At 43.3% G+C, this 24,834-nt stretch overlaps 1 protein-coding gene across 7 annotated transcripts in view; it reads right to left on the bottom strand.

Annotated features, from left to right (window-relative positions):
- Positions 1–290: 290 nt before the first annotated feature.
- The window catches only part of trpm7 (transient receptor potential cation channel, subfamily M, member 7), a 34,881-nt gene continuing 10,337 nt past the window's right edge, over positions 291–24,834 (bottom strand). For 2 of the 7 annotated variants that reach the window (XM_047580150.1, XM_047580148.1), the window contains exons 5-40: positions 24,609–24,822; positions 23,427–23,551; positions 23,125–23,296; positions 21,910–22,084; positions 21,256–21,379; positions 20,435–20,507; positions 19,202–19,302; positions 18,651–18,785; positions 18,494–18,547; positions 18,273–18,413; positions 18,024–18,158; positions 17,613–17,890; positions 17,290–17,518; positions 16,378–16,533; positions 16,093–16,236; positions 14,382–14,510; positions 13,945–14,196; positions 12,221–12,431; positions 11,375–11,507; positions 11,112–11,290; positions 10,875–11,007; positions 9,490–10,733; positions 9,020–9,114; positions 8,494–8,590; positions 8,322–8,398; positions 8,177–8,214; positions 8,000–8,028; positions 6,747–6,806; positions 5,548–5,592; positions 5,342–5,407; positions 4,253–4,536; positions 3,836–3,918; positions 3,044–3,249; positions 2,888–2,939; positions 2,686–2,792; positions 291–1,288 (exon numbers count right to left, since the gene is read on the bottom strand). In XM_047580150.1, coding sequence (XP_047436106.1) covers positions 1,176–1,288; positions 2,686–2,792; positions 2,888–2,939; positions 3,044–3,249; positions 3,836–3,918; positions 4,253–4,536; positions 5,342–5,407; positions 5,548–5,592; positions 6,747–6,806; positions 8,000–8,028; positions 8,177–8,214; positions 8,322–8,398; positions 8,494–8,590; positions 9,020–9,114; positions 9,490–10,733; positions 10,875–11,007; positions 11,112–11,290; positions 11,375–11,507; positions 12,221–12,431; positions 13,945–14,196; positions 14,382–14,510; positions 16,093–16,236; positions 16,378–16,533; positions 17,290–17,518; positions 17,613–17,890; positions 18,024–18,158; positions 18,273–18,413; positions 18,494–18,547; positions 18,651–18,785; positions 19,202–19,302; positions 20,435–20,507; positions 21,256–21,379; positions 21,910–22,084; positions 23,125–23,296; positions 23,427–23,551; positions 24,609–24,822 — 5,889 coding nt within the window. In that variant the 3' untranslated portion in view covers positions 291–1,175. Of the gene's footprint in view, positions 1,289–2,379; positions 2,421–2,685; positions 2,793–2,887; positions 2,940–3,043; positions 3,250–3,835; positions 3,919–4,252; positions 4,537–5,341; positions 5,408–5,547; positions 5,593–6,746; positions 6,807–7,999; positions 8,029–8,176; positions 8,215–8,321; positions 8,399–8,493; positions 8,591–9,019; positions 9,115–9,489; positions 10,734–10,874; positions 11,008–11,111; positions 11,291–11,374; positions 11,508–12,220; positions 12,432–13,944; positions 14,197–14,381; positions 14,511–16,092; positions 16,237–16,377; positions 16,534–17,289; positions 17,519–17,612; positions 17,891–18,023; positions 18,159–18,272; positions 18,414–18,493; positions 18,548–18,650; positions 18,786–19,201; positions 19,303–20,434; positions 20,508–21,255; positions 21,380–21,909; positions 22,085–23,124; positions 23,297–23,426; positions 23,552–24,608; positions 24,823–24,834 lie in introns of all 7 variants that reach the window. The other 5 variants (XM_047580152.1, XM_047580149.1, XM_047580153.1 and 2 more) reach the window with 5 other exon arrangements.

The following is a 24,834-nucleotide window of genomic DNA, read 5'->3' as shown; positions in this document are numbered from 1 at the left end:
GAGTTAATTGTACTCAAACGACCTCCACTGTCACCAGATCTCAACCCGACAGAAGCACCCGAGTGAGATTTGCATCATGGATGTGCAGACTGCAAATCTACATGAAACTATCGTGCTAATATGAAATGAACTCTCTGAGGACTGTTTCCAGCACCTCGTTGAATCGGTACCACGAAAAACTTAAATCAGTTCTGAAGACGAATGAGGGTCCAGCTGGGTCTTAGCAAGCCTTACCTAATAAAATGGCGTGTATGGAGTGTATTTTGAAACAAATGTCCAGACTCGAGCGATGTCGTTAAAGCTTTTTAACATTTTATTTGTTTAAAATGATATCCAGTACAAAATGTATACAGTAATACCCTTATGTTTGTCAGTTCCCCTGAATAAAATAGTTCAATCTGTTCAGCTCATGCCAGATAACAGTATCTATAAGATACACTAGATTGTAATTTGCTCATACAACAGTTGATGACAAAGATATAGCAAGAGTACCTTTGTAACAATAAAAACTATCAGCAATATTTTGGTGGACACACTTTTCATACAATAAAATTACATAAATTATTCTGTAAAAGTTGCATTGCAATCTGCCCATATTTTACAAGATTTTCAAATCCATGTATATCTTTTCCTTGACTAAAAGACAAAATGTTGTGATACGAGTCCTCATACATTTATAAAAAATGATCTGGTGGCAACCTGCAGCGTTGCAGTGACTCAGTCTCAGCAGGCCGTCCTCTCTGAAGCTGCTGTAACAGATGTACAATGCACTTAGATTTGTTCTTTTTTTCTCTCTCTCTCTTCTCTATTTGGTAAAACAAGGCAACTTCTCAAACTTCTCAGAATAAATAAAATCTCTGCAATGACACTGTACCTGTTGATATATCCAGTTTATATATTTATATAGTCATAAAATTGTACAAAATGTTTTAAATCCCTCCCCGCAAATGTATGAACTAAAAAAAAAACAAACAAAACGAAACAAAAGATGGTTGACTGGCGTTCGACACAGCTTTTAGGTGGGGCCGACAAAAAAAAACGTCACACAGTCTGCATGCACTGGTTTCCGTGGAAACGTGGCTGTGAATCTTCCAGTTGATTGGGCGCTCCCTCCTCCTTGGCTACGACTAAAATAATCCCAACAGCGTTGTCGCTCTGTCTCTCACTCAGCTGGGTCACAGCATCAGCCTCATCGAGTGGCGGGACTCTTTGACTCCTCCCCCCGGGTTTGGAGGGTCTTCTTGTGGGAACGTCACCTTATCCGGTGTGTAGTCGTTCCTCTTCAGATCTGACAGACAAGAAAAAAAGAAAAAAAGAAAATGAGAGATGCCAGAGATTAATCATCTTACATTTGTAGATTTGTCCCACTCAGAAAGAGCTTTCAGCTGTGATATGTTTGACCTTCCGAACGACGCACATGAGCGCAGGTTGACATTTGAATGCGGTTTTCACATTTCCCTGAGCTCTCCTTGTCACTCTCAGACACAGCGAGGCCAGACTCAAGAGGTCCACTTTGAGAACGTATTCATAAATATTTATTTTAAATGACTGAGAAACTGAGAATAAACCATTTTGCAGATAGACTTGACTGGTTGAATGACTTGTAATGAGGAGAACGTCCCCTCTCCCCCCTCTGGATGCCTCACATTATAGAACCTGGTTGTGTACGATATCCCTGGAAAAGTGGCTACTATGTATGGAGGACCAATACTGCTACAATAAAAAATAAATAAATACTTACAGATACATGCAATAAATAATTAAATAAATACCTGAATATATTTGTAATATATATATATATATATGTTATTTATTTATTTAATTATTTACCCATTTATTTATTTACTGATGATGCACTTCAGCATGCACAACAAAACGTAATGCAGATGAAGGGGCTGTTCCCACTGACTGGACTTTTTCTCTATTGGTTGATTGGTGAATCCACAGATCTACTGTAATCCATGCTGAAGTGCGTGCATCAATAAATAAATAAATAGCATGTATGACACATACTGAGGTATTTATTGATTTAAATATTTATGGCATATATATGCAGGCATTTATTTTATTTTTTTATTGTGGCAGAATTGGTCCTCCATAAATGGGACCTGACTACCTACTAACTGAGTAAAACTTCAAAGCTGCGAGGACACATTTATTATAAATACGATTAGCACCAACGTAGAGGAAATATCTGACACACTGAGCAGGAGAAGCAGAGGGCGAGACAGAAGCCAATGCGGACTGCTGAGCTAGCGGACCTTAAAATATCCCGTGCTTAGGTAAAGCAAGCGCGCGGTAGAGTTTAGCTCGTGTTGAGCCGAGACAAATCACAGCAGCACAGCGCGTTGACAACAAGAAATCACACGGTATCCTTACCACGCTGTTAGCCACCAACGCGTCAATGACGATTCATGTTGCTGTGGACAGTAAAATGACTGGTTTGTACTGAGATGATGATGATTTTGTGTCTGGTTCTTTGAGAAAATAAAAGAACTTTCACTCCTCCAACTTAGAGCCCAGCAGAATGAATGAATGAATGAATATGTGTGAATCCTGTAATTACCAGGTGTGGCCACAGAGGTCGCCACTACTCAGAAAAACTTCCATGGTGCAGCTTTAAAGGTAATTTAGTTAAAAAAAAAAAATAACGTAGCTAAGCTCGAGCGGTAACATTTTCCTCACCAGGAAGTTTGAGTTTCCGACAGCAGGAGTTGCAGTGATGTTTTGCACGGAAGTTCCTGATGGCATCATCTCCCAGGTTGGCCGGTCCAAATATCATATCATAGGATCTGCAAGAGTCACACAGATGTTACTTCAAGCGAAACTGAATCCAATACTGAATTATAAGTAACAAAAAGTATTAATTAAAAGGTGAGTAACTTACCCCTTTTCGCCGCTCTTTATCACCGATGGATCTGTGAGAATCTCCCCAACTCCTACACACACACACCAAACACACAAGCAACATTATCAAAGACATTAAAGAGAAAAACATCAGTACAACTCTGACAGCCTTGTTTTTTTTGTTGTTTTTTTTTACCCTGCAAGTCGAGCACCAGCAGCTCTCCGCGGGTGTACTCATAGGTCCAGTGGCTGAAGGCCAGCATGGTTTCCTCCAGGAGGTTGGTGGGGACGATCTCATCTCCGTTGTTGTTGTTGAACTTCCTGAACTCTCCGGTGATGCACTCTTCTATAGCAAACCACTGTCCCGCAGAGTGGCAGTACAACAAGAACACCTCCAGAAACCTGAGCGCACAAAAACAAGGCAATTAAGAGACTTGTGGTAACTACACAACATGAGGGAAGACTATTTTTTATCGTGCTGCACTTTAACTGGACATTAAACAGGAGATGCCCCAGAAATTAAAAGAAGCTGGTTAGTTATTCTTAAATGTGCAAAAAGAAAATGTCGGTTCATTTACATCACAATGTGAAAACAGCCGTAATTAAAAGTCATCAGGCTGAAAAATGATGATGGCAAACCTAAGCAAACAGAGCATTTACTTAACAAATTCTGCTGTATAAGCAGAGCAGTGGTGCAGACGATGATAACCAACAAGCGCAACAATTATGGCCTCGCTACGCAACCACCATGTGAAGTGCTTTTTTATTTTTCTGAGGTTACACTTCTTCAGAGAAGTGACTCACTTCTGGATTTCAACACAATCTGAAGAGTGATTAATGAAACGACTCCAGGAAATGACTTCAGTTTAATTTTTCGATTTACTCTGATGTGATCCCAACAGCAACACAGTTAATAGACCGGTTCATCTTCTAGATGACAGGAAACGTTTTATGATGATTCACAGACTCTCTTCTCGTGTGCGCTCACCTCGGTGAATAAGGGATCGTCTTCGGCCTGATTTGGTTGAAGGCAAATGTGAGCTTCTGAGCAGCTCGCTGTTGTTGAATTTCCTGGTGTAACACAAAGAAGGACCAGTTCAACAAGACTTTCTAACTTCCATTGTGGCATCACCAACAGGAAAACACTCCAAAAATATAATATATAAATGTCTCCAACAGCACGTTGATGGTCTGACCCACTGACTGTGTGTCACAACATCTGTCCACCAACAGACACACGGTCAAACATGGAAAGTGACTGAAACACCAGGATGATAATTACTGCCATTCAGGGATCCCCCTGAATTTGCATTTTTTTTGGGGCTTTAAATTTAACAACCTTTTAATAACCTAATAAGCTTCTCATTGCAGTTCAAGAGACAGATGTTCTGTTGGTGCTTCATACCCTGAGACAAAGGTGCAGCACAGTCTCCTCTTTGTAGATGCTCTGCCAAGTCTGGACCACCTCAGGAAGGAAGGACTTGACTATGTACAGGTGTCCCGGCTTCAGGATGTCGTACTCTGACCAGGTGCAGAGCACCTTGAGGGCCCGTCTCAGCCCTCCGCCCATCTCCTCCTTGCTGAGAAACTCTATTTTGGCACAGAGGCCCCGCTGGGCCCAGGAAGACATGCTGTTGTTGATGGTGTTGGGGGAGCTCTCCTCCAGACAGTAGACACTCACCGGCTCCCCTGAAGGAAACAGAGGAGTTACACCACCGCACCAATGACATCCTTCGAATACGCAACGGCTCGTTTTTAGTTGTTTTTATTCATTTATTTCCGTTTTCAAATGCTAATACATGCCCACGATGGAACCACAATCAATGATTATGCAAATGTTTTTCTACACTTGTTCCAGCGGATATGCTCTCTACATGTTCTACCTGTGAATCAAAAAGTTTCTCTCAATGACTCAGCAAGATCCGAGAGAGGACATTGTTCACTGTTCCAGATACAAGTATCAGCATCAGGTAGTGTGTCCAGGAAACAGCAAATAAAAGGTGTAATATCAACTCCATGTCCTCTAAAGGTAAATATGCGCTGCTGATATCTAGATAGTGTTGTGGTTTTTTCTCTGTCATGCACGCAACAACTATTTCAGGCATGTCGGTGACTCAGTTTATTATCTCTACTTCATCATTTCTGACATTTTTAATCAATATAAACTGAAATAAATACAATAAAACTGACACTCATGACAGAAATCATTCAAAACAGCAGCACCTCTTCACAGAAATGACCAAGATACGTGGAACTAAAATGGTTTCAAACTAATTCAGAGCTGAGAGAGATAAGAGGAAGTGTCCATGCTTTATTGATAGTATGCTTATGACTGTGAGGCAAATAGCTGCAGGTGTATAGGAAAAATAAACAGGACAGATGCCAGCTCTCTTATCTAGAAGCAGGCTTCCTCATTCTCCAACTGGCGGTTCGGCTTCAGCGGTGCTCTCACCCGTTCTCACCGGGTCAGGAGAGCGCAGGGATTCATTCTTACCTCTAGGGGGCACAGGAGTGAAGGGGATGCTCTGAGACAGCCTCATCAGGTTGTTACGCTCCACAGCTACAAGAGGAAAAAGATCACGTTAGCATGCACACACACATACACAATCAAAGACAACTGCAGCGGAAGAATTACCAGGAGTAAAACTATTTCATGGCTTTATATATGACATCAATTACCCGTGAAGCCTCTGCTCTCACCTGAGTACTGGTAGCTTTCCATGGGCTTGAACGGGGAGCCAATAGCTGCAGGGAAACACAAAGTGATTGTTTATTTGACTGGAAAGATTTCTGTAGAGTACGTTCATGACCTGTAGTATTTTTTTCTTAAAAGTAATTACAAGATTTAACAAAAACACTCAAGAGCTGTTCCAGCATCAACCACCAGATGTCACTGTTCTACATCAACAGGAGCACAGAAACTGTCTTATGTTTAATTTAGGATGCACCCTAAATAAATAACTAAATAAATAAAAAAAGTAAAAATAAACTGAAGAACAACGCATGTAAATCTACTCTTTCAATATGTTTACACGGCATTTTACAGATGCCCCTTTGTTTTCTGTTAGATGATAGTTGCTGCATCTGTTGAGCAGATTCCCCACCTACATGTTTCTTTGCGGCAGAAGTTTAGTCTGGAGTCGCTGATCAACCGATTATGATCAGATAAAAGATCTTCCAGATCAGTCAACTTGTTTTTTTCCTTCCTTTATAAACCTTTTAAATCATCTTTTTATTTTTTTTATTGCTATGATCTCGTGTGCATTGCTGTTTTATGTAAGGTGACCTTAGGTGTTTTGAAAATCACCTTGAAATAAAATGTATTATTATTATAAATATAGTGATGGACAGAAGAGTAAAAGTGATCTAATAATATGCGTCATCTAAGTGCCGTGAAGTTAAATTTGTTCAAAATAAACTGGGTCTGGTTGGTTGGACGACCATCCAGTTACATGCAGAGCTAGTTTATTTTTTCTCTCTGTATCTGTTGAAACACGTAATCCACATGGTGTTAAAGACTCTACTCTAATAAGACTTGAGTCTGGCTAAGATGTTAACTGTCCTGTCACTTTTTACTGTATAAATACTGAGGAAGGGATGCAAGAATAATCCTTTAAAGGTTATCATTATTAACCTGTTTGATCAATTTAAACACCACCTTGTCTTAAATTTCTTTAAGCCAATACAATGCAAAGAAAAAAGAGACACTAAAATCTTCTGTGATGCTGAAACCTAAAAATGTACGTAGTTTAAACTGAAAAACGACCAAAATGATTTAACAGTTCTACGAAGGTTTGTGGATTTATTTGCCCTAAATCAGCTGAAAGATAAATCCACTGTCTTTGTCGGATTGTGCAGATATTTGTGGTTGTGCTGTTCGGTCGGTCGGTCAGACTCACAGTCTTTTCTGGCTCCGAGGTGGGCGTGAAGTGGTGTATAGAGAGAAACTGCAGCTGTAACTACAGAAGAAGAAAAGCTTTTTCAAAACTCCTTACAAAAACTTAAACTATTTAATCTCATGCAGGTGCCTGGATCTGTTCTCCCCCTCGGGTTTGTTTAGACTGTGGCCTTTTTACAGTATTGATTACACTGCATGCAAGAGATACTGAGAGCGCTGAGAGACTGAAGGTCATTTTGATAACACAATGATGGTAAACCTGCTGGACCCACACAGAACAGGGATATACAGGAATCTTGAAGTTAATTTCAATATATATTTATATATATATATATAATAAAATATAATATTTTTTAATACGTCACCACCACTTTGAATTGTAACCATCAATGACACCTTTAACTTAACAGTTTTAGTTTATGATAAAGTCCATAAACCACTATCATACAACTAGGGATGTAACCGGTTTCATGATAAACTGCAGCAAAGTTCACGACGCTTGGTTATTCCATTTCATATTTTTACTATGATCAAAACGGTGTCTGATTTATTATTTGTGTTTTCAAAATAAAATTTGGATAAATGATTTCAGTGGTGCATTTTGGTCACAATAATCGGGAAATGAAATTTTCATAATGTTACACCTCTGTAAAAACAGAATTCAAATAGGCTGGGAGAATGAATCGAAGGCAAAGTTTGACCACATGTTTAGTGTAAACGCTTGTATAACCTCAAAACCAGTTTACATGTAGCGTTGCTGTGGCGCCCAGAGGCACCGTGATGTCGGTAAAGATGAGGAGACGGTGCTAGAGGCCAAGGTCTTAGCTGTCGCTGTGGTAACACTAGGTTAGTGCGGCTAGCGCCATGACACAAGGTGTGTTCGTAATATGTTCATAATACGGTCTTTCGAAACATCGTTTGTGCCTCTTAACTTACGTCCACGTACGTTCTGGTGCTGAGGCAATTTACCAACGCACCCACAGTAGTCCAGCTTTCATGTTACCGGTTCATCTTTGTTTTTTAATAAACAAATAAATTCACGCACTTTTTCAATGTTTTCGGACTCAAACGCAAAATTTACCTTCAAATTTTAAGACCTCATAAAGTCGTGATAAGACTTTTTAATACTTTAATTACTTAATTTCCCCAAAATTGAATTATCAACAATTAATACTTTTCAAGACCCCGCGGATACCCTGCACAAGAGTCTGACACAACTAAAGCATGCAGAGTGAATGACGCTGCAGGTCTCACCATTTAGTGTGTCTTCCCCAGAGGCTCGTCTGAAAGAGCAGAAAGACAAATCAATGAGACGAACAAGCAGCAGAGCTCAGCTTAAATCAGACACTAACTGGTCCGACTACCGTCTGTTTTGACCACTGATGTCAAGACATCTGAGGTGCATTGTGTGTGTGTGTAGGTCACACTTACAGGCTGCTGGCTTGGGCTGATTTGACCTGAACTCTCTCCTGGTAAAGAAAGAAGAAGCTGATGAAGCTCAACAGAAACTATTTCATGTGCAGTTCTCCCTTTGTACTCTTGAACCAGTGTAAGTGTAAACGCGCACACTTCTCACCAGTACTGCAGCCCTGGGGTCCTCGTGGATGAGGATGTCTTCAGCCGACACTCTGCTCTTGTCCTTTTTCGTCAGAGCTGCACAAACACAACACAACAAACCAGCCTGTGTTAACATCGAGCGCTGTGATAACGAGGTAAAAACATTTTTATCTTATCTGCCATGCTCTTACTCGACTCAGGGTGAAGTAAAGCTGGATTTCTGTCGAACTCCGTGAAGCCGGCGTAGGAGTTGACCGCTCTGATGTGACCGTGTCCTTCAGGCTGAGCCTTACACCACAAACAACAGATGGAGATGAAGACAGACACAGAACATAGTGACAATCCACCGCTCCTGTAAAAGATTCTTTTGAAATACTTGATGCTTGTTCACAAGGCAAAATGTTAATTTTTAATGAGAAAACATAACCATCGTTTAGTATCTACCGTACGTCGATGATGTCTTACAAGTCTCTACTGTAGCTTTAAAGGTGGTGAGAGTTGTTATTTTTTCCTCGTGTTAAATACATTTTGACTTCAACAATGATAATAACAGAAATGTGACGTCCCATCTCACCATCGTAACAACTAAAACATCCAGAGCTGTGAGCTGGTTTGTGTCACTGTGGATAAGCCACGAGGACATTGCTTCACGTCTGGGAAGACAAATTTCTCGTGATCTCAGTACAAGACAGAGACAACATCAATAATCCCACTCACCTGTGATCTGGTCTGCGTGGCCGGGCTTTGCTGTCGGCTGGAGGCGGCGGTCTCTTTGGGAGTAGAGTGCTGGAGGTCAAAACTGTCTTTATGACCTGAACCAAGAAGATATTACATTTATATCAACATGTGAACGCGACAAACAAACGACCCCCACACCACAATGGTGAAATAATCACAGTCTCAACATCTGATTCTTATGAGAAAGTCCTTCCCCTCATCTTCACCTGACGAACACATACGCTGTTTATCAACCTCAACAACACAACCCATCATTCACGCTTCAGTCACATCATGTGCGAATCACCCAGGAAGAGAGAATAAACAAAGCAGATCATGAAAGGTCCAGACAGAGCAGGGAAAAAGAAGAAGGCACCAGCTCTACTGGGATCCTGATCTGGACATGGACAGGGGTCCCCCGGCACCCGGCAGATGCAGCCCTCAACCTGAGCTCAGACTGAAACTCAAACCTCTCGTTGCGTTCCTCCTGTCAAGGCGGCCTTCTGACACACTTTGACCGTCACGGCGGGACGCCGCGGGTCCCGACACACTCCACTCACTTTTCCTCCGTCTGTGGGGTCTCCTGGGCGCCGCTGAACGGGCGGCACGGTATCTGCGTGACCCCGCCGCCTCTGGATCCAGTGGGATTTCAGTGTCTGCACTCTTTACTCTACTCAGAGAGCCCGATCCGCCCTCGTCGTCGCAAAACGCCTCGTTCACGTACCCCAAACTCCCCTCCCTCTCTCCCGCTCCCCTTTCTACCCCCTCTGTGCTTTCAGGCTTCGTAATGCGAGCAGGCAAGCAAGCAGGCTGAGAAGAGCCCGGAGTCTTACAGACAATAACAACAGTAGGATACACACACACACAGTTTTCACCCTCCTCTGTCATATTGTCAACACCAGGTTCGCCCTCGTCATACTTACCCACAAACGCCCCGAACTCCACAGAGGAGTTGTCTGGCTGGAGGGGCTGCTGGTAATGCCCAGCTATGGCAAGTTCTGGGTGGCTGGAGCCACTGGGCTGGGAAGGGGTGCTGCTGATGTGGAACTGAGCCCCGGGGCAGGGCACGTTGGGCAGGCTGGATGGGGAGTCGGGAAGGCCCGACTCTTGTGGACGGGTCAGCTTACTCTGGGTGAGAGAATGGCCTCGGAGACGCAGCTCAGGGGGGGAGATGGCCACGGAGCTTTGGACAAAGGCACCGGAGCCGGCGCTGACTGAGGAACCAGCCTCTGCAGCGAGGTATCCGAGCCCAGACAAGCCCCTCCTCTCCGGGCTCAACGCCGGGTTCAGGATGGGGTCCAGCCCCAGTTCCGCTCCGGGGCCGGGCCCGACTCTGCGACGACTTTCTGTCCCCGCGCCAATTCCGAAAAGAGAGTCCGCCATGTTGACTCCCGCCTGAGGAAAAGAGGAGCCGAAGTAGGCCCCCACGCTGCGTTTGCCTATCGCGGAAGATTTGGAGAGGGGGCCGCCGTCCGTCGTCACGGGCGCGATGCTGGAGACCACGTTCTTGGACAGACTGAGTTCCCGGGTGATCTGATTGTGGACCTTGCTGGCCTCGGAGGCCCTCTGAGCGGTCAGAGTCTTCAGAGTGTCCACAGTCAGAGCGGAGAGGTCCTGCAGGTGACCAATCTGGGAGTCCAACGTGTGCAAGGAACGCTTTATAAAGTTCACCTTGTTGCCGACTTCCTTCAGCTGCAAACACATGGTTTCCACCCTGCGAACGGACAAACAGCAGCTTCGGTTATGGACGGGTCAATGTTAGATCTAAACATGTCCCTGCAGCATCACGCATTCACTGAATCGTTTAAAAGAAATATTTAATTAAATCACTGCTGTTCCTTCAGGAATTCATCACCTTTCTGAAGTAAGACGTATCCGTTCTTCACTGCCCGAGTGAAACTGATCGTCCTTTTCATGAAAGTACGTCTCCACACATTGCTCCTCGAAATCATGAAGCTTCTTTTGGTCTTCCTCTGTGAGAAACAGCTCTGGAAAAACAAAGAGGCTCGTTAACGCTGAACTGAACAGCATCGATCACAGTTACACTTCCTGACACTTGCAGACGCGGAACACGGCACGAGCGCGAACGTACTTGGTCCATAGGTGTGCTCCTTCTTCCTCTTTCGGCACGTAGAGAAAAGGGAGTACACATGGCACAGCAGGATGAAGGGGGGTGGGAGGACAGGCTTCTCATGGTAGGCCATAATGAAGTGGTAGCGCTGGTACTTCCACACCAGGTTAGAAATGGACTTCACTTGTATATACACATTGCTGGAAACCAGAGCACAGATTACATTAACGACTCTGAGCAGAACGCGAAAGAGCACGGCTCCATTTCTCGCTGGCTGCTCTTACTTGAAGAAGGCGATCAGAAGGTTGACCATCAGTATGTACTGCACAAAGAGGTAGACGGCTTGCAGGAAAGGGGTCAGCCACACTCCTGCCGCGCAGAGCGACTTCACTGATGACTCACTGTTGTTGGCACACACTGTGACGGGAAGGGGCGTGTTAGGAAAAGGCACACACCTCAAAAACTGCGCACACGTTCACAGACACAGACACAGACACAGACACAGACACAGACACAGACACACACACACACACACACACACACACATAACCTCCACCAGATTTTACCCACACCTCCACCTAGATCATATTCTTCTCCATCTACCTTTCTACTGCAGAAAAGAAGGACAGCACTGCTACGTCTAACTTTACACCGAACCGTTCATTTTTGTTGTTTTAACACAAAATTAAGACTTAAATTTAGTCATCGTGACATATAAACTCTTTCGGTTGTCGGTAGAAAGCATTAATGGGTGTACTAGCCGTTATAATAACACTGACAAACCCTGAGATAAATTTCCTCAGGTTACCTACTCAGGTTTCCAGCTACAGCCAAGGGTTTTGTCCGACCTAAGTTTCAAATGCGCCCGACTCCAGTGACGATCACTTAATCCTTTTATTGAGACCATCAATAGCGGCGTAGAGGCACTCAATGCTTTGGTGAAGTAAAAAGCCCTCCGCTCCCCAGAGAGAACCCACATTGGCTGCCTCTGTGTGAGAACCGTGTGGCGTGAAAGATTGTGGTGGCAGGTGGTCAGGCCGCTGTGAGTTTGATTTCCAGTGGGTTTTTTTTTTTGAGTGACAATCAGCTGTAATGCCGTGGTGAGAGGCTATGAAGAAAACTGTCCTTACCCTCATAATCTCCTCTACCATCCTCATCGTCCTTACCATCGATTTCATAGGCATACACTTCCCCGTACATCATCCAGTACGGTTGAAAGACTACGTCCTTGGCCAGTGTCCAGCTTGGCTCCGCGTTTGGGTACAGGATGGCTTTCCTGGGTACGCCATAGCTCAGCAGAACTATGGCCATTATCACTACAATATAAAACATGTTGGCCACCTGCAAGAGACGGCACACAGAGTGAACTTCGCTCGGAAAGAACAAAGTGGAGTTATTAGAGCACGTTAAATTATTGAGAAACAAATTATTATTTCTTCCTATTTCCTTCCTTAGTTGGGAAATCCATTCAGTTCGAAATATAAGAAAACAGAAACAAACTGATGTTCACCTTTTCTTTGATTTGATGCTATTAGATAAAAAAAACATTTATAATGCCTGAATGTTAAAAGTAAAGTCATGAAGAACCTGACAATGATATTCAAATCTTGGCTGACTTAAAATAGGAGTTTAATAAATATGTTTATTTGTGTTCTAGCCAGAAATTAAATGGCATTTTTGCACCACGGCAATATAAACTAAATAATATGTGTAAGTGTCTTATATTTAGCTTTAGCAATGAGTATAATTTGTACATTAAAATGTACTGTGTGTTCATATACAAGATACAAAGCTAAATTAGCTTAGAATGAAGATGATCTGGGTAACAAAAATAACTAAAAATAATAATAAATCCACCGAGCAGCACTTCTAAATTCACCAATTAGAAAGTTGAGAACACTGCTGAGAAATATTCTCTGCAAAAACCACAAGTTTTTCCATACGTAGATAAAATAAGTTGTTGCACAGAATATATCAGATGTGAGTAGTAATATCAATGAAATGAATGGAAAGAAAGTAAAGGGACATTTAGAGGTGCTGGCGGGAAGATGAGCCAACTAAAAGTCAGGGTAACTAGTTCAGCTAAAGCTACATGTCCGCTGGCGTTATCTACATATTTAGATTAAGTCTAAGCAACACTTACTTTTTTCCAGGCAACGTAAAACTAAACAGATATAATAATTTCACCTGATATTCTATTGAAGGGAGGCTACCTCTTGTGATATTATCTATTTAGCACAATGCACGGGGTGTGGAGCACAATACCTGGTAACAGGGTGAAGATGATTAATGCTGTTTTAAATGTGAACCGTCGAGGTGACAGAATAAAAACATGAATGTCATTGTGAAACACGTATGAAACCGGTAACGACAACTCTCTGACTGTGTTCAGAAGACAAACAAAAGTCTGTTATTCTGACCATTGTGTACCACGACAAACTACCTGATCTATGTGAGAGGAAAGGAATGAACCATTAAAGAAGAATTTCAACCCAGTTTCCTGGATCATAAAAAGCTTTTAAGAAAAAACAATGATGGAAGAACAACTCCATCACAAATTTTAGACCTTCAGAGAAAACATTCAGAACTAAAATGTAAAACCTGAAGGCAGAATTACTAAGCCTGTTGTGTCTTGTTCCAGTCACACAATAACAATATCAGTCCAGAGGCTAAGTCTGGAGATGCACTCCGCATGTCTCAACCTGAAAATACCTAGAAAGCAGCCCCACTCCCTGACTGCACACTTGGGAAAACAAAGATTACTGAAATGCAGATGACAAGCGCTATGACTATGTCAGCAGCTCCTCACCACATGTGTTCATTTAAATGAGTGCTCCAATTATAAAGGACTCACCATTTTTGCAATCATCATGACGTACGGCCCAGCCTGCTGGTTAACAGCCAGGATATCCAGGAGTCGCACATACCAGAAGATGATGTTGAGACAATAGACCGTCCTCCCGGGGACGAAGGCATCGCCTCCAGCCAACCTCAAGCCGAAGCCAATAAAGAATGTCACAATGGCCAGAAAGTCGGACACATTAAAGTAGTCGCTGAACCACACCTTTATTTTCTGGCTTATTTTGCCTGCTTCGGACATAAACATCTGGAAGGAAGGAGCAGAACAAGCAGTGGAGAGGAAAAGTGAAATGAGGTGAACTTGTAGAAGAGCACTGAAGACAAAAAGCGACTTTTACGCTTTGTCCTGCTGCAGCATGAATTAACTCATCATCGACATTAATCACAACATGTGGAGCCTGAAAAAAAAAGGAACGTTTCTTTTCCACGTACCTCTCGAATCTTCTCAATGGCAGAGGTGAAGATGTAGAGGATGACCACCCACTCCTGAGGAGAAGGCCATTCAGGCATTTTCACCAGAACCACATACGTGTACAACATCAAGTAGCCCAGGTAGAAGAGCTGGAAACGGGAGACAAAGGATTAGAAATGAAATGGTGTTTTCAAATCATTCATTAATTATATTCATCACTAATTATATATTAAAATGTATATATTTAAACACAGCATTAAGTTATAGTTAATATGAAACGATGTGCTCTTTGTGATCAACTCTGGACAGTTTACACAAAACACAATTTACACAGTCCACATCTAAATCAGTAGTTAGAAGCGTACCAAGCCAATAAAGAGTTTAATTATATGTACCATACAATTACAATTAACACACATTATGAATTGTGACTTTTTACGAGGTCAGATTTGCCCTCTGTAAAACTAATGACATCACAGACCGACTAATTAGGAAACACTAACACAGTGACATGCTGAATATTAGCATCGTCACTGTCGTTAGCTTTGTCATTGCTGTGTCATTATAAACTCAGTGAACCAACAAAGTAGAAGCTTTCCTTGTAAAGACATGACGTGACCAATTTCTTGGTGGTCAATAAACTTTTTTTTGTACAAACGAGCTTTGTTTTGCTTAAAAAAACAACAAAAAAATAATCAGGTCAGGCATATCGCAGACTGTGGGAAAGTCTGAAAATATCCGAACACGACATACAAACGCACACGTCCAGTTCACTGGTGCAGCTTTAATCGAAGCTACACTTTTGAAAAGCACTGAACCCTGACGTGTGAGATGTGAACTGTTGGAAAATCGGCCATTTTCCCATGGGCAGCGTCGCACTGATATGTTGAAATCAGGGTGGAAGCAGGTGCAGGAGATGTAGATAAGCTCAGGGTATATTATGTAGAGTAGCAGGTCCAGTGATGTTATCAGCACCTCCCAGACCTGAATGGCCTGAAAAAGCTGTTCATGCAAATTTTACCCACAGTGATGCTTCCCAGGGTGTGAATGAGACAGCACTGGCTATTTATTGACTGGTTTCTGGTTTCAAAGAATGTTTATGTCATATGTATGAATAATAACATGCAAAAATTCACGGTGGTGTCCCAGTTTCCATAAAAGACAACCAGTAGGACAGTCTGTTGTGTGGTGTGAGGGTTGCACAGTGGACACTTCCAATAGTGTTTAACAGAGCAGAGATAAAGTGTCGGTATTTTAATCAAAAAAAAAAAAAGGGGGTGACGGCTGGAAGGATTCCCAACAAGCCAGGAACTAAGCCTCGCTGAGGAGTGGGGACAATCCAGATAAATACTTAGCAATAATCTACAAGAATTAACTAAATATTTGTAGTAGATTTGTGATTTTTTGTGTGGTTGTGTTCCCTTAAGTCAGATCTTAAGTCGTTTAGTCCTAATACACCTGTAGCCCGTGGTTCAGAGACATTAGGGTGTATCTGATCCTCAGCTGAAGGTAAGACACCTTGAATCATAGTATGGACGCATAACCAGTGGAGAACCAACAAGAAAGAAATGTGTGTGTGGTCTCATCAGGGTGGCTCCTCTTTACAAAACACTTTGAGAAGATCTTAATGTCATGGTTCCATCTTCAGGATTTCTGCCCAGATAAACCACCAGGAAATGAACCCTTCAATGAACGGGAGGACGAGTGCGTATCTTCTGCAAATCTACGTACCGTGTTGGACCAGAACTTGACAATGGGAGCGTGGTAGAAGGCATAGATTTTTCTGGTTAAGGGCAGCTTCCGTGAACGAATGTGCGTCTCCATGTCATTTTTTGCCTCCACGTGGTCGTGGGATCTGGCCTCCTTGAAAACATCCTGCAAAGGGTTTAAAGAGGCTCAAATCAGACAACAGGCGGCCACACTATGGCAGAGAGAAGTATGAGAGAGAAGGCAGCGAATAGCGGAGAAAATATTAAAGCTCGCATGTATTTTTCTGAGAACAGGTTAAATCTTAACCATCTGGATGTCTTCAGCTATGTGTTGGAAGTTGTGCTCGCTGTCCTCCATGGTCATCTGGTGGTCGTCCTGACTCTGAGGGATGTGAGCCATCTCGGCCTTGGACTTGTACTCCAACAGTAGGATGGCAGGAGGCACCAAGATACTCAGAATCACCTGGGGACACATAGAGACACTCATGTGGGTGGGTGCTGCATTTGAAGACCGTCCTTGGAATTACACACACACTGATGAGCCCCGTGAGGTTTACTGCCTTAGACCAAATCTAAACAGAATACAAACATTACTGCTGTGGGAATACAGTTTACTGTAACAAGTAGTTAACTCGAACTCAAAAGATTCATCCTAAAATATGAAGTTTATTGCCTCATAAACGACCGTTTCGCTTCGTCATTCCATTAAAAGGCTTTGTAACTTGTGTAAGTTCATAAGATTTGGATTTCAGATGGAAGAAAACTTTTGTTTTGGCTGCAGCACAACACTGCTAGCACTGCCAACACTAACATTAAAACATAACCAGTCTGGGAAATAATCAACTGTTGGCTGTTGAATTACCCTCTGGGGACAACAAATAAAGTTCCTAGACTTCCGGCGAAGCCTCTGCACACGTTAGCTTGTCGTCATGATAGTTCCCTCTCCTTTACTCTCAATGAGGACGGTTTACCAGCGCGCATAAAAGCTCAAACACTGGTCAGTGCTGCACGGACTGGAAAGGTTCTGTTGCTAAAATTCATATGCAGATCAAACTGTTGCAGAGTTGTTCAGTATCTCTAGACTCAGACTATACACGATGCTGCATCTTCCCAGGTACTGGACGTTTTGTTGTGTATTAGATTTGAAGCAAAGGCAGCACCACAAACACCCCAGCTCTGATTGTTTTTACAAAAAATAAAATCTAAATGGAACATGAACCTTGTACCAGGAGTTCTTGCGCATATTCAGCCGTCCCATCCACATGTCCGACAGCAGCATCTGGGTGCAGGTGTGAGCCACGAAGGGCCTCAGGTGGGAGGAGACAGCCAGCTTCAGACAGGTGGAGTTGCTCCAGTTCTTCAGCTCATAGGTCAGAAGCTTCATGGACATGGTCTCGTCCTGCCTGAACGACTGCTCCAGCAGGTCCACAGCCAACGTCCCAAACTCACTGGTAAAAAAAATAAATAAAAAATCACCAGTTAGTTCACACGTTTGTTTCTAAGTAAAAGGATTTTAGAAAAATTTGATGCAGAAACCCGTACTTTGAGTACTCCTTGAGCTCCTCTGAGGTGTCGTCCACCACATCGCTCTTCTTGGCCTCGTAGCCCATGGACCGGCACAGTTTGCAGGCCACCAGCGCCTTAGCCATGTTCTCCTCTCCGTGCTGCCAGAAGAACAGCGACATCTTCTGCCTCTTCATTAGCACGGCCCACACCAGCAGCTCGTTGAAGGGGTAGGGGAAACGCCGTGTCTCCGGGTCGTCTATGTCCACGATCTCTTCTTTGCTTCTCTTTTTGTTCTGCTCGGTGGAAGTCTCCAGCTGAGAGGAGAAGGAAAAGCAGTGAGGCAGACATGACTTTTCCATTCAAGACAGGCGCCTTGGATGCAGAGGCGGATTTCCATTTTTAGGCACAGGCCTGAAAGAAGCCGTTTGTTGCACATGAGGGGTTTACCTTGGGCTTGTAGGGCTGTGCGGTTTTGATGAAGTGGTTGTGCCTCGTCTTCTCCTTCTTGTCCGCCTGCATGCTAAAAGACTCGTGACTTTTCCTCAAATGAGAACCAGGACCCGCCGCGTGGCGTCCAGACCTCTGTGCAGGACATGGAAACATTCTCATATTGGTGTGTCTTCCACCGACTGAGACAAAAACAACATATATGTGGACATTTAACACAGCCTTGAGTTTAAAGTCCTTTAAACTCACCCTACTGTTGCCATGGAGATTGTTGTAAATGATTCGAAAGCGCTTCCTGGTGTAGTTGCACCTGTAAGTCCCCCCCATCAGGTACTCGATAACCAGGCCGATATCAATCAAAGTGATTTTATAGTTCGGAGGCAGATGACTCTGTGAAAAGATGCAACAACCAGAGAAATTTAGAAAACATAAACTAAAGTGATGTGATAAAGTGAAGCTGGTCTGCCTACCTGTTTCACATCTCTAACCAGGTGAAGGAGAGTCGGATTGTTGGGCGGTTGTTTCTAAAAAAAAAAAAAGAAGAAAATACAAAAGGCACAATAAGCGACACTTGTTTTCAGGGTAGCTCTCTTTGTTCAGCGGCTGGTGAGTGCTGCACATCGTTACCGTGTTGTAGAGCTCCTCCAGCCGACTGATTGTCAGGAAACGGTGCATGCTCACGCCGTTTTCTATGAGCAGCTTCACAAAGTCCACCCTGTCCATCACGAGCGCGTCCAGCATCGCTTGCTCCAAAGAGCTCACCTACACGGCCGCAGATAAACATGTGGGCAAATCGTCGTTTTCTCAAATAAACACGATGCGGGAGGAGACCAAAAATAAGGCCAAACTGCACACCCAATACCAATAAATACTGTTTCTCCTCTCATTCACTCAAGATCCTCCAGTTTTAAAATAAACACGGGCACAGAGGGCCGCCTAAGAAGACAACTGTAATGGGGTTCACGTTACAGTCAAGACAAGCAGTTCGTGGCAGCCTGCCCGAGCCCGGTCCCTCCGGCTCTGCAGAACACAAACTGTGGTCAACAAAGATTCTGGGGTTGTTCTGGGTGAGTCCAAAGTTTCTGCGCTGAGGCTGAGCTAAGTAAATACCCCTGGGAGCTGTGGCTCACACGCGCGCACACACACACACACGCAGACAAACAAACATGCAGACGTACCAGGAGCTGCTGTCCGTACACAAACACATGATTCTTGGCGAGGTCTACGCGGTCCCAGGCCAAAGTCAGGACCAGCTGATCGAAGGCAGATGCGTTTGTGCCTGAAATACACGGGGCGGGCGATATGGAAACACACAAACACGCACAGACGCACAAATTAATTCCCAGGCCAGTAAAGCCTTATTAACTGTGTATTTCCTGTTAGCCAGCCAGCAGGATTAGAGGGGTTAGCAGAGCAGGGCCATAGCAGTAATACAGTCAATTACACACTAATACAGCAACAGAGCAGATTAGACTACAGAGTAAATCCCCGCTCAGTCTAGTGGTCTCTTCCACAGTAATCTCCCCAACTGTCCTCTAGGAGCCATCCGAATCAAATGATCATAAAACCACACACAGTATTGATTTCAATGTCAAACGTGAATCTCGGGCAATTTGTGAAATGTTATTCTAAGGTTTATTCAGCTCTTAACAACGCCGGTGTTCCCATTTAATACACAGCCTCTAAGATTAATTGCACTTAGGTGGAAAATGGAAAGATATTTGAGCAACACCCAGTGTTTTCTCAACAGGCTCGAGAACTTTTGTGCCTCGGGGTCCTTTTGAGGATGAGTTACTGTTCCACCAAGATGACTGGACAAATATTTACCCGAGTGGGCACTTCGGCTTTGGAATGTGTGAACTGGTTTGTCCAGACTCTGGATCAGTCATTGTCACTTACAAATCCTTGGCTTTTGTTTAAACAACCTGGAGCGAGGAAGGACAAGCAGCAAAGACGTGCTACAACCTACATCTAGATACGATCAGTACTACGCCCCTCTGTCGACCGAGAAACTGAGAATGTTTAACTGTTTAACTTTAAAGCGAGCATCTCCTTCGCTTTTACCATAAGAAAAATAAAAAGAGACGACGCGGCGCAATGAAAGGACACTAACAGACGGCTCAGAGAAAGAGGAGAAGGCTGTGAGGCCTGGAGCTCAGTGAGCGACAGTGTTGGAATAAGGAGCCCATGTGAATGCGAGCAACACGATCTCCTCAGGAGCAGAAAGAAAGGGGCACACAGGGGGGAGGAGGGAGGGTGTTCTCAAAGCATATCTATATCAGAATGAAAACATTACAGAGTCGTGAAATCTTAACCTCCAAATGCCAACAACTGGAATATGCGAACGGACCGAGTCAACTTTACGTGACTTTCTCAGTTAATAAAGGTTCAGGGAGAAGTCATGCACTAACCTTGGAGTAAGGCCCTCAGAATGGCTACATCGATGTCCTGGTGTTCCTCAGAGCTGATGTGAAACACAGTGATCTGTTTTCCGAGAAACAAGATAGCACATATCATCAGGCTCCCACAGACATTTAAAGCTTATATTATGGCATCAATTTATACGGCTGAATTTCCCAGGGGATCAATAAAGTATCTACATCTAAGTAAGTAAAGTGGAGTCTTGAGCTGTTTTTACTGGTACGGGGGAACTGAACTGAGTCTGCATTTTTTCAAACCACATTCACACTGGGTAAATGTGTTCATCTAGTTCAGAGGTGAGTGGGGCGTGGGAGAGTTTAACGGGAGGAGAGAGGTGAGATGTGAGCTGCAGTTTGCATCACAATCTGTGCTTCTTCTTGTGTAGTGGAGAGTATATAGCAGTGAAATGAACCTTTTTATATTTTAGTTTCTTAGCTCTCTCTATTTCTCTGGTTATCTCTGTATTGGCACGTATGAATTTCCAGTGGGAAACATGACGCCTTCACCCAGAGACTATTTTTACAGGGGGCTTATAGAGAGCTTGGTCACATGATGCAACATCAGTCACCTAAAGCTCAATATCAGCAAAATCAATGATATATATATATATATGTTTTTACCAATATCAAATCAGTGCTAACTTCCACTTTGCCAAAATGTAAACAAATGGGCCAAATGAGACCAAAACCAAACCATAACAGTAGCAGCCCACGGCTAAGTAGCCGACTCCAAAACAACATTATACTTATTTCAGTCAAATAATCAATAATAATGGAAAATGAAGTAATTAGAGTAAATTGCAGTAGTTTACAAGTTCTTTGCTCTTCATGCACTCCATCAGGGTCTGGAAGAGATGGATGGCATCGCTCTGGCTGAAGTTGAACGTCTTCTTGATGGTCGCAATGATGTCGGTCTCCACTCCGTCAGGAAGACCCCTGCAGAACAATTACAGTCACAACACTGGTTAAATACTGCTGCACTGGCTTAACAGGAGAGAGTCCACCGAGTGTGTTTGGGTTAAGTGTCTTCAGCAACACAACAAACACAGATTTGATCACACACAGTTATCAAGGTAAGAGATCTAAAATCTGGTGCAGATTTTTTTCTTTAACAGATTGTGGGGGTGAGCATTTAATCGTGACGTCTTCTTTTTACAAAACGAGTAACAACATCTCAATGATCCAGTGAGCATAGCCATAAATGTTTAAAAACCAGTCATGCTTTTGCAGGTTTCTTTTAACTGTAAGTTGTGTAACGGACTGGGCTGTGGTTGAGATGTTAGAAACAACTAGTGTGTTTCCACTGAATCCTTGACATTGCTGTTTAGTTCGGTTCAGTGTTTCTCATAGTTACTGGTTAACTGTACATGTCCCGCCCTCGTATCACACATCCAAAATTTTATTATTACTCAACAACAAAAACGGGCAAATGTGTCTTCACTGCAGTGTGTGTGGGCTCCTCCTACCCCCCCTCCTCGGTCTGCTTGTGGACGTAGGCCAGTATGTCAGCAGCGCGGCCGGTCCCCTCACACACCACCACTGGGACAGGGGGGCTCTCCTGAAGGTACTCCAGCACCGTCAGGATCACGTTGGGACCGCCCTCAAAGATCAGGGCCACAACAGGGACACCCTGTCCAATTCCTAGGAGGAGACAGAAAGAGACTTTAAAATCAGGTTCTTTTTGTTACATAAATCCCCTCATGAATACAGCTCCACTCAAGATGAGATGATAATGTCCATCTCACCGTCATTAACAATGAAATGAAGAGTAAATATGGTTGTTTTAATGTGGACATTAGCTGTTAAATTATAGTAATAATCATATACACTCATTTGCTGGTTCATTAGTTACACTAATGGGTTTGAATAACCTTCATGACTGTTATAATGTTTATGTTGAAACAGGATAATTTATCCTTATAAACAATAATCCAGTAGTTTGTGATTAAGGAATTCAAGTATCTTATAATCCTTCACACTTAAAGTGTAAATCTCACTGAAGTTGCTCTAAAGAGTCACATTAAATGAGCATCAGTCAAGACTGTTCACGTCTTCTCATTCATTATTTCCAGGAAACCTCGGGTACATTTAAACCCATTCAAAATGTGCAGTCGACAGATCATCACATCTTTCCAGGAATAAAGTCATCACTCTTTCAACAAGTCAGAACACGTCCTGTAACACTATGCAAAAAATGCTACGTCTGAACAACAGAAGAAAAAAAAAAACAAGCTTAGAATGAGTTTGTAACTGAACGTGTGCATCTGAATTTTATTTTATTTTACTGTGAAAGTCAAGTCACCTTAGACTTTGCATTACTGACTGGCATTATTACTGGTAAATAATAATTAAATGTCCTTGTCTAAAAAAAGACTAGATGCCACCTTCTTGGTCATTTCTGGGTACTGGTCAATTATCAACATCACAATACAAGAACCTGAGTTTGATTTTCCTGTCACAGGGGGCGCACTTGGATTAAAGAAAGGATAAAAGAATAATCCTTAGGACAAAAATTTGCTCAGATACCTGCATGGAAAGACGATGGCAGATGTATTTTACATATCAAGGTACATATTTCAGTCATTTAACGGGCCAGGTGTGCTAAGGAGGTGCAGCCACCTGAGACCCAAAAAATCACTACGTCATTGACTTGGAAACTGCTGCATTGCTGGTTTTCTTACGTGCGTGTATTCTTTGGAGGTTGATGTGCTTTTCCAGGTCCCGCCGAAGCTGGACCTCAGCGCCGTATTTGCCCACCGTCCCGTCATCCACCAGGAGGAAATGCGAATGCAGATTGTTGAGAACGTTGAGTTTGCTGAGAGGATTGAGCAGCGTCTGATACGGAGCAATAATCTGTGGCGCGCAAAGGAAACATTTATTTATGAGAGTAGGAAGACCATGGTGAAGGAAAGCAACAAAACCTATGACTGATACAAGGCATTTTTAGATGAGTCACAATTCAATATGGAGAGTTGCATCTTACATCTCTGCCGATGAGATCGTTCCTGTTTTCAATGACTCCCCACGGTGCGATCCCGATAGTGCAAATTTTCTTTGATGATCTCGAACAGTGTTCCTTGAGAGCGTCGCCCACATGCTTCGCCACACCTGTGAGAAGGACGCCACGAACAGACCGATTATTTCATCATATCTTAAACAGGTTTTAAATTGTGACTGGAAAATAAATAATAAATAAATCCCTTTAACCACGCCCCCGAATTCCCCTGATTCTAAATAAAGCTGATTCTGAAAAGACGAGACCAAAAACACCAGAAGAAGAAGATGCAGCTGATGAGGCTTGTCACCAACGGCTGCACTAGTCCCATTAGAGTTGTTTGTGAGCCGCAGTCCTCAGCTGATGGATCTCATGGAATCAGCAGTAATTTGTGAGCGAGAAGACCATCCCGACTGGCCGGGGTGTCAGAGCGGCATTAACATTAATCACTGGTCTGGGTAATTGACCCCGTGAGCAATATTTTAAACACTATGATCAGACCACGGCATCTTAACGCCGCGCTGCGGCTGCAGACACACCTCAGCCAAATGACACGCTTAGAGGTCGGCTTTACAACTTTCTGCTACATCAGCGTGTGTTTGTGTTGGTCTCCATACAATACGGGTGTTTTAAGGAAGGCCCTTCATTTAATATTTGCAATGTGCACTTATTTATTCCGTTGTGCCCATGTCAGTGGTACAGTTCAAGTGTAGTTTAATCACAACCAAGAATCTGCTGATTCCATTACATTCCAGTCCAAAGTTTAACTGTAATTGCTCGTGACGTTTTGGAAACACAAAGCACTAAAACCAGTTTGATGTCCAGCGAAGGATCAATTTCAGATCTTCCATCCACATAAAAATAAACTCAGAGATTTCATCATCGCACACGATTTCTGTTTTCATTTTAATTAGCACCACACAGACATGTCCACTGCTGCTGTGGCCATCGTTTCTTTTCCTCTCGACATGCAGAGAAATCATTTTAAACAATCACTGAGAGTCTGGTTTCCACTATTATCAGGGTCGCTGTGGAGAAACGGAGCTTTAAAAATAAATGCAAATGAAAGTAAATGATAGCTCAAAGCAAAGTGCTGTGTAGTGCAATAAATCGACTTTCCCTGCAACGACCTATGACAAAGATTCAAGTTCATCTTCTCCGGCCACGTACCCGTGTTGACCCCTCCGGTGAGGATCCAGGCCCCGGTGGTGACTGCAGCCTTGATGAGGCCCTTGCCCACCACCTGCTTGATGCGAGGGTGCAGCTCAAAGTTCTGAACTCCTCCGTGGACAGAGATGAGGATCTTGGGAAGCTCCATATGCCACTCCTTCAGCATCAGCCGCAGGATGCTCTCCGGCCGTGAGTCGTGGGACAAACGCACATACTGTTCACGAGT

Source organism: Mugil cephalus, chromosome 3 (assembly GCF_022458985.1).
Source record: "Mugil cephalus isolate CIBA_MC_2020 chromosome 3, CIBA_Mcephalus_1.1, whole genome shotgun sequence".
In the NCBI taxonomy this organism is placed as follows: Eukaryota; Metazoa; Chordata; class Actinopteri; order Mugiliformes; family Mugilidae; genus Mugil; species Mugil cephalus.
This window is presented reverse-complemented; position numbering and strand designations above follow the sequence as displayed.